This window comes from Limulus polyphemus, unplaced genomic scaffold, assembly GCF_000517525.1.
Source record: "Limulus polyphemus unplaced genomic scaffold, Limulus_polyphemus-2.1.2 Scaffold2297, whole genome shotgun sequence".
Taxonomy (NCBI): domain Eukaryota; kingdom Metazoa; phylum Arthropoda; class Merostomata; order Xiphosura; family Limulidae; genus Limulus; species Limulus polyphemus.
The window spans coordinates 109,445-119,281 of NW_013667907.1; the positions used below are offsets into that span (position 1 = coordinate 109,445).

Genomic DNA, 9,837 nt, shown 5'->3' on the forward strand with positions numbered 1-9,837 from the left:
CACAATGGGCTATCTGTGCTCAGCCCACCACGGGTATCGAAACCCGGATTCTAGTGTTGTAAGTCCGCAAACATACCACTGTGCCACTGGGGGGCAAACGTATAAGGAACAGATACACACACATATTGACGTTATTTATATAGATTATGACAATATAAATATTTTAAATTAACACATCTTTTATAGGAAAAGACAAAAAACTTTGATAAGATGAAATATTTAAATCAGTTGTTGAGTTTTGTAGCGCTCTGTAAATGGCTGGGAATCTAGCCCCGTATTCTAGCATTGTAAATCCATAAATTTATCGCTGACTGACGGTAAAACTAAACTTTAGTTAACATTTAGAAGGCTATTTTTGACAGAAATAATTAGAGAACCAACAAATTTCAAGAAACATTTTACCTAATTCAAAATGCAAAAACATTTTAATGTTCACAAATATTAGAAAAAATCCATAGAAACTACTGGTCTATGTATTTCTGATGTTGTACGATTTATATTGGGAAGAATAGAAAACAAACTTCCTCATAGAGCAAACATTTGCATAGAAAAACTGTTTCGTTCTATCGAAGGTCCCCTGATGGGACAGCGGTAAGTCTACAGAGTTGACAACGTTAAAATACGGGGTTCGATTATCCGTGGTGGACACAACAAAGAGGCTAATGTAGTTTGCTGTAAAAACCAACCAACAAACAATTTCTAATTTCTAATTACAGATTTCTAATTGTGCTAGTTTGCGATGTGGCTCATTAGGTGGCTTACTTACTTAATATCGCATAGAAACTTTGGGCTTTCACTTTCCCCTCTTTTCTGCAGCCACTCTCTTAAAGCTGGATGTGAAAACATCAGACATTGGTCTTGACGTCTGACCAGAAAGTTATTAGTTATTAGTATGTCCAGTCGTTGACAGAAATCGTCCCATGTATAAGCTTGGTCAATAAATCCAGCATTCACAATATTGAATAATTGAAACGGGCTGAGAGGACAAAGGGATGCCAGAACAACTTGTAGCAGGGGTCTTACCTACATTGAAAAGAAGAAATAGAAGAATTAAACAGCCAGTGCTGAAAAAAAAATAATAAAGTATATACCACATTCGGTTTTTATTAGGTTAGTGAAAATGTAGACGAAATTTTAGAGGTTTCACAGTAGTTTATGCCTAAAACATTACTTAAGAACTTTCATAACATTGAATTTTTATTGTGTTTGTTTGTTGTTAAGCACAAAGTTACACAATTTTTAGAGTTACAAGTCCTCCGACTTACCGCTGAGCCACCTGGAGGGAAAAGGGGGCTAGAAGATTTTAAACTACTGTTAAATAGATTAACAATCATTAAGGAATGTCATTATCAACCTACTTTGTTTCAAGTAAAAACATCCATTCTACTTTAGGTGCTGGAAGCTCATACTTTATATGTACGAAAATAATTATATGTTATTGAGTACAGCATACTTAAAATTGACACAAATCCCAATTTCAGTGAATCACGACAAGATAATAAGACTCTGATATTATAGCTAAAAGTGATATTTAACTTACCCTTTCATACGCCTTGATAGTTGTAAATTTCAGATTAAATGACAATAGGTACACTTCACTCAAACTGACTGGCACCACATTATAGCTACTGCTTTTGACCACCAGATGGCCGTTCTCAATAAGATCTAATGTCAGTTTGAGATACAACATACAACCCTTGCTAAGAGACATCAGGTGATTCGCAAACCTACGAGAAACAATTGAAGCAAAACACGTGTCAAAGAAGAGAACATCACGCGAACTTGAAACAAACTGTAATGTTAGTAATTGTCACTAATTTCATAGGGTAAAATTGTAAACGCAGGTATGAATGTTAAAAACTTATAGACTGGTAAATAATATTACGTACGCGAATACATTAAACATCTACAGGCTTCGAAACGATGTATGTGACGGAACTACAGACGAAAATAACTTTAAAATTATATGCATTTCCAACAACGACCAAGTGAAACCTTAGCTGTCAAGAAACTGAAACTAAAGTTGGATACTAACTAATTCATCAGCAATTGAAATCTTTATAAATAAATAACATCAGAAAACATTTTTAGAACTCACCGTGTATGAGATGCAGCCTCTCCTTGTCCTTTATTTATAGTAATGTTTTCTCGGATAGAAGAGCTGGATCCTAACCTATACAAAACATAGTCGTATACATCACGTTTGAGATTATCGTTGCCTCCGAGCTTGTCTAATGAGATACGTTGAAAAGGCAGAAGTTTCGTAACTTCCTGGAAAGCTGTGCGTACAGTGACAATTACCTGGAACAACCCAAGAGCATAATTTAGTCCTAGAACAATCTAAGAGCATAATTTAGTCCTAGAACAATCTAAGAGCATAATTTAGTCATGAAACAACCCAAGAGCATAATTTAGTCATGGAACAACCCAAGAGCATAATTTAGTCATGAAACAACCCAAGAGCATAATTTAGTCATGAAACAACCCAAGAGCATAATTTAGTCCTAGAACAATCTAAGAGCATAATTTAGTCAAGGAACAACCCAAGAGCTTAATTTAGTCCTGAAACAAGAGATGATTGTTAACAACATGAAGAGAAAACAAGATAACACGTTCTTTACATGCTTATGTTATCAGGATTAATTTTAAATAATTTCAAGGGAAAATATACAAAGCAAAACAATGTACAAGCTCGAGAACATTTTTGAAATTCTACATTGTCGTTTAAGTAGCAGAATAAACAATGAATTTATTAATGTTGTTTAGTTATACAGGTCATACTAACCAGTAACAACCAAGAAAACAACACATAATCGGTGGGACGGGGATTCGAACCCGCGACCCTCAGATTGCAAATCGATCGCCCTATCTATCTATGAATATTAAACAATACCTGCATACGTGTGTGTATGCGTGCTGTGAAGGGTACTACTTGCTTCAGGGACCGTCAGAAAAATAAATTTGTTCTTACCTTCAACCATGACGGAAAATAGTTTATATGTTTAGCCAGGAAAGACGCAATCGTGTCACCAAAGTCTGGTTTATGGAACTCGGCTTCATTTAGCCCATCAATTACTAGAAGACAGGTCGTGTTAGGAATCTTTCCAAATTTCCTCAAAGTATTCAACGGCTCTAGTATGCCATGTACAAAGGCTGAGGTAGCATTGGTAACACAGGAGGCCACGCTTAACATTTGCTGGTACCTTTAAAGACAGGAATGTTTCATTTTACATGATAATTCTACATACAGTTTTATAACATTAAGCCTATATACTACTTAAATTGGACATATACTGTGAATAAGCTTTGCTCCCTTAGTTTAAAAACAATACAAAACAAATAAAAACTGTGGTTCTAGCATTAGCATTACCTAAAAAACAACTTTGATATGACTCTTTAAACCACTTCATCAGTTTACATCAATATTCTTCATCACTAATTTATTCACAGAGAAGTGCTTGCGGTAGTAAACTTTGGATTCTGATATCTTGGTTAATTATACTGATTGTTAAACTTAATAAATTCGACGATGTTTTTAGTAGCTTCTGTTCTTGATCAGATTTTGAAATGTTGATATTTCAATGATACACAATGTGGTTCAAGATACAAATATCAAAATTTTGAAAATAACTTGCTGATCTAATGTCACTTTAATCCAAAAAAGATACTAATATGACGTGTTAAATAAGATTTGATTAATTGCTAAAACATGACTTTACCTAATGATTTTTCACAATTTGATTAGTGTGGCTTTATAATTTTTTGTGTATTGGGATTTTCTGAATATAACATGGCATATATTTTTGGTGGCAAACTCATAGGCTGCTAATTTTGACCAGACGTATTCGTCCAATAATGTCTGATTATTACTTTTAGGGTTAAGGAAATGTTGTTTCAATAGTATTTTAAGCAGTGTACACATAGTAGAGAGCTGGTTTTAATGCACTGACAACGGCCTCAGTATAGAAACCAAAACGTAGTCCAATTCTAAAAACAGGCTGTATTTTAGGCAGTGTAGGCATAGTATAGATTTGGTTTTAGTGTATTCACAAAGGACTCAGTGTAGAAACCGAAACGTAGTCCTATTCTAAAAGCAGACTAGAGCATTCCATTAAAGCCAAAGCTCTACTAGGTTAAATAAATTTTACACACAAACCCGAAATAATGATACGAAATACAACCTTGAGGTCAATAATGGGAATTTTTCGAACACCTACTTGGCAGGGTAAAGTTTGTTTCTTGTAGAAAGAACTAAGTTAAGCTGATATTTTCACATCTTAGGATGAAGTGAAATATACAAGCAACATATTCATATATATATAATAACATTTTTGTTACCTTTTAATTCAATACTAACAGTTCAGAAACCGCGTGTTCTTACATTTATGCAGATCATAAAGTTGGGCTTGTGTGCACGCATCAGATTTGCCGTGCTTATAGTTATAATTCTGTAGAATAACATTACAAATTACAAACCTCGGTTCTTGAATTAAAAGTTCTCGATAGGCTACTAGTTGAGGCGCTTGGCATAGTTGAGCAGCTATGCTATGTACGAAATCGGGAACTAAGCAAGTGACATTGTTGTCAACTTGGCAGAAGTGGTACGCCACCACATGCCCCCCGAGAACGTGAGCAATCTCCTGAGTTAGGTTGAGTCGAGACTGGTAGAGGTAGGAACCCCCTCCACTGCTGACTGACATGTAGTCATTACTGTCACTGAAGATTATATCTGAATAAGGAACAGAAAAATAGAGTTAAATTATCACGTCGTGTACGAATAGGATTTTGTGAAATTAAACAATTTTAAAAGATTGATTTGAAACATTGTATAGACACTATCATGTACACTCCAATTGAAAGTCGACAGCCTGTTTCTATGACGTAGTGTTATGATGGAAGAAAAGCTCATAGTTCTGCTTTTACCACTACAAATTATTTGAAATTATTTTGTTTCAATACAATAACGTATAATGAATATACGGTCCTTAAGAAAGTACCCGAGATATAAACTAATATAAAAATGAGAGTCTACTTGAAGTCGATAGGAACTAAAACATGAAACTTGTTTAGAAACAAGTGAAGATCATTACAAATTTATCTTTTAATCAACTCGGTATTAAGACTGGTAGTCATTTCCAATTTTACTGGTGAACTTAAAACTCCAAACACTGAAACAAAATTGTGCAAGGATAACTATAATTAAAGTCTAATTTGTTCGAGAGCTTTGATAAGAGTACTCTAACGACTCTTTATTTTTTATATACACGTATATATACATTTTTAAACCACTTTTATTATAAAAACAGAGCATAAGTTCTTATTATGTCAGTTGTCAACACACGTGAAAAATATTTATCATGTGTTAGAAGTGATGGAGCGAGAAAATTCAGTTGGTAATAATACAAGTTAAGAAACTCCCTATCAGTTTTCGGCTACAGCCAATCGATTTGGCGAGATATCCAAGTCTTTACAAGAAAAGTTTGGTCTAGTTTTTGCATAGTCACACTTCATAACCTGACATTCGAAATCGTAAATATATTGCGAACCGCGGTTTCTGTTTGTTTGTTTGTAGTTAAGCAGACAGCTACACAATAGGCTATCTGTGCGCTGCCCACCACGGGTATCGAAACCCGGTTTCTATGGTTGTAAGTCCGTAGACATACCGCTGTGCTACTGTGAGGCTTCCCGTTTCAAAAGCTGCGCATGCAGGCAAAGCTCAACATTCACTTTCGAAATGACGGGAGAACAGGCACGAATAATGTTGATGCCAAACTTTATTTCTCAAGCAGGATATTCTACACTAAATTTTTAGGAATTAATCACACTATCATTCACATTTCAAAATGTGACGTAACTTAAAGAATAAAAACGTAGATTTACCGTATGTTATTTTTGAGTGGCTCTTAGCATGACTGAAATGCTAACAATTGCTTTTCGCGGTGGGGGGTATAAGTAGCTCAGAGCTTTGAGTGAAACCAAGAGTGCAACACAATTAACCTTTTCAATATCCGTGAAATAATTTAAAATGATAGATTAATTTAAACATTTTCCGTCACTGGGAACGGATACTTTTGTATAAATTAACATAAACTTTTCCGTCATTGGGGACGGGTACTTTTACTTGTTAAAGATATGTCGAAGCTAGCATGTCGCTAGAACTTTGAAATTTCTAGTAGACGATATTTTCCCGCACAAAATGAAGTAAATAAAAATATTAAAAAAACCCTTAATGTCCACTCATTCAAACGCTTTTTATATTATCACCTGCACGCAATATTAACCTGCTTATGTAGGCAAATCGTTACATGAGTCTACCAGTAATAGATTATCATATCCAAAACACATATATATACGAGTAAGAAAGATTAAGTCACATCCAATTCAATTAGAATTAACTATCTGATCAATAAAACTGATAGCAAATATTGAATATATTAAACTTAATATTAACATTATAAGAATCAGGGCCATGTATTAATGACGTCTCCATATGATAGGGAGGAGAGATATAGTGAAATGAGCCTAAACTGTGGCAAAGGATGGAGGGGGAGGTCTGTGACTAGTCGTTTATTTGTTTGTATGTATATACTAATTTTTCGTTTCTCTTTATATATTAACACTTTATGATATCTACCATTGTTTGATAAATAAAAAATATATAATAGTAATTTATATAAGAAAGTTGTTGGAAAGTGAAAATTATAATTTTCCTACACAGAAAATGTTTTTCTGTTAGATACTTACCTCCTCTCACACAATGGCTTTTCTTAATGAATGCTCCCTCTATATGCTCAATTTTGTTTGCTTGCCACTAGCCTTGATACTCCCCTCTGGATTACAGAGTGTAAAATCACTTCGAGATTAGGCACTCAAAACAATACACCGGAAGTGGGGAGGAAAGGTGATTCTAGTTTTACTAATATTTCTTAATGAGAAAAGAAAAGTAAAAATGAAACATTTTGTTATTACTCCTTCAACAAGAAGTAAGGATATCTGGCTTAGTGTGGCATCATCCAGAATGGACAGGGGGGATAAGGATGAAAATGTAGCCTATAAACATGACGTCATAACTGGGCATCCCCTACATGAAATTTTAAATCATAGATACGTAGTAGAACTATTCATCACAAACCATGATATATATGTTCATCTTTCTTAGGACCGAATATACTGTGATCAACAAGCTGTAACGCTATAGCTGTTTTCCCACTCCCAGGTCCACCAGATATTACAATTCCACCACTTTCCAAATTTAGCATCTGAAATTAAAAAGAAAAAAAATAAAACTTCGGATATACAGGGTAGATTACTAGAGACATTCAAAACAGAAGAAAATTTCAGTAAGTTACATTTAACTATTGTCTCATTCAAGCCTGAACAAGATTTGCGAGTAATGTTCAAGAAACAAGTTTATTTAATTAACATCTACAATGTTGTATATGTTCATTGTTATAGTTTGAAGCAAATAATCCCACAAAACACCAAATTCCTGTATTCACTACTAGGTGGCGCAGATGTGTAATAAGTTGCAAGTTTATGTAGACCTGATTTGTAAAACTGATATTTCATTGTTATAGTTTGAAGCAAATAATCCCACAAAACACCAAATTCCTGTATTCACTACTAGGTGGCGCAGATGTGTAATAAGTTGCAAGTTTATGTAGACCTGATTTATTTCATCTTTTACATAATTCACTATTATATTATTAGAATTTACTGTAAGTAAACTTCTAGACTGTAGCTATACTCACGTCACTGTATAGAATATACAAATGATGAAAATAAATATGTATGTAAAAACACAGTTTATTATACTGATCTAATGTTTACTTATACATTAAATCTGACCTCAAACAAAATAACAGTTTTACATTTACATTTCTTTTTAATCCGAAGATAAAATTAGCATAGTGAAATTATTTGTGCAAAAACAGAGTCCAAGTAAAAGCTAAGCTCTTTGAGGAAGTATTAAGTTTAAATACACTGACTAGCGAAATAGGATTTACTATAGCTCAAAACTGTTATGATTTGTTTGTTTGTAGTTAAGCACAAAGCTATGCAATGGGTTATCTGAGCTCTGTCCAACAAAGGTATCGAAACCCGATCTCTAGCGACGTAAGTCCGCAGACATCCTGCTGTGCCACTGAGGGACAAACTGCTATGGAAAAGCAGAAGAATTTTTGAACATGCATATTTTTATTAATATTATTTATTACTAAACTTTCCTAATAGTCTGAAATTACTGTAGTGACTTATAGCTGAAAAATTACAAATCTTTTGACAGTATACACAACGAGCAATATTAACGGTAATATAACATTGACTATTACTGTACCAAAATATTTATAAATACGTTTCACCATTTGTTATTGTTTCTCGACATAAGACATTAATATGCTTTATATTTGTGCTGTTTTAACCGTTTCTAATACGAGAAAACCTCATATTTTATTACCAACTAATTTAAATCAAAAACCTACTTGTTCAATTTCTTTTAGTAACCAATGTCTTCCAATAAATATAGGGTCAGGATCACTTTGTGGCACTTCAAAGAAGAGAGGTTGTAAGTTGATTATAGTGCCTTTGTAGCCATGGTTGAGGCCTGTTTAAAATAGTCAGTATATGCCGTTAACATGTTCATGTTGCTTTAACAGAATTTTTCTCGTAGACAATACTAACAAAAAATTACTTTGGAACACAAAGCTGATAATGAGAAATACCAGCGACAACTTTTAAAAAATATATGTATAAACTATTTAATCCAAAAATGGAGATGTTCATGATATTTTTGGGATTAAAACTTTTCTCAAGTGTTATAAAATATATGTATATAAATTTGTTTCTTGTAAAAAGACTTAAATTTAAAGTAATTTATAGTTTAGGATATTTTATATAGATAAGTACTTTGTCCTTAATTAAGGAATCTGTATATCAGTAGTACACTAGACAGGTCGTGTTTGTTTGTTTGTTATCAATTTCGCGCAAAGCTACACGAGGGCTATCTGCGCTAGCCGTCCCTAATTTAGCAGTGTAAGACTAGTGGGGAAGCAGCTAGTCATCACCATCCACCGCCAACTCTTGAGCTACTCTTTTACCAAAGAATAGTGGGATTGACCGTCACATTATAACACTCGCACGGCTGAAAGGGCGAGCATGTTTGGTGTGACGGGGATTCGAACCCGCGACCCACAGATTGTGAGTCGAGCGCCTTAACCACCTGGCCATGCCGGGCCGGATAGGTCGTGCGACCTCGTAGTAAAATAACGAAATTACTTAAACTCAACATCTCCATTCCCTGTTAAGTGTTCCTTAAGTACATTCAGGGCAGGACGTGGCTTGGAGGCTAGCGTGTTTGACGGATTTATTATTATACATTTATTTTAATATCGATGTTTGTTTAAATTAAATTAATATTTAGAAATGTACATAATGTATACTGTTAAACATGTATTGTGAAATTCTCGCCTATGTTCTAAGGTTGTAGAAAATTCTCGAGTGTAAGAATCAACAATATATGTATGTACGTAAACGATAGTGTAGCTTTGTATTGTTACGTAATCTGAATTTTCGAGAAACTCTCCACACGACTATAAATATAACCAACAAAAACAGTATCTATTACTGGTTTTCTATAAACTTCGGAGGCTATAACCGTGATTGTTATAACGCTTATTAATCGGAAAACTTCAGGTATTTGACCAGGAACATTTAAAAATTTCGAACATAACAAATCATTTAACTTCAGTGGATTCACTTCGGGCTATTAGTAGTTTTATAAAGATATTATATAACTTCATCGGTAAAAGAAACTTGACCTGTAATCGGCGTGTGATAAGC

At 34.0% G+C, this 9,837-nt stretch overlaps 1 protein-coding gene across 2 annotated transcripts in view; it reads right to left on the minus strand.

The window, feature by feature from the left end:
- The window catches only part of LOC106466546 (protein TANC2-like), a 62,991-nt gene that overhangs the window by 21,649 nt on the left and 31,505 nt on the right, over window positions 1-9,837 (minus strand). For both annotated transcript variants that reach the window (XM_022394581.1, XM_022394580.1), the window contains exons 7-13: window positions 8,481-8,602; window positions 7,133-7,259; window positions 4,477-4,729; window positions 2,972-3,203; window positions 2,099-2,301; window positions 1,541-1,727; window positions 767-1,023 (exon numbers count right to left, since the gene is read on the minus strand). In XM_022394581.1, the coding sequence (XP_022250289.1) occupies window positions 767-1,023; window positions 1,541-1,727; window positions 2,099-2,301; window positions 2,972-3,203; window positions 4,477-4,729; window positions 7,133-7,259; window positions 8,481-8,602 (1,381 nt within the window). The remainder of the gene's footprint in view (window positions 1-766; window positions 1,024-1,540; window positions 1,728-2,098; window positions 2,302-2,971; window positions 3,204-4,476; window positions 4,730-7,132; window positions 7,260-8,480; window positions 8,603-9,837) is intronic.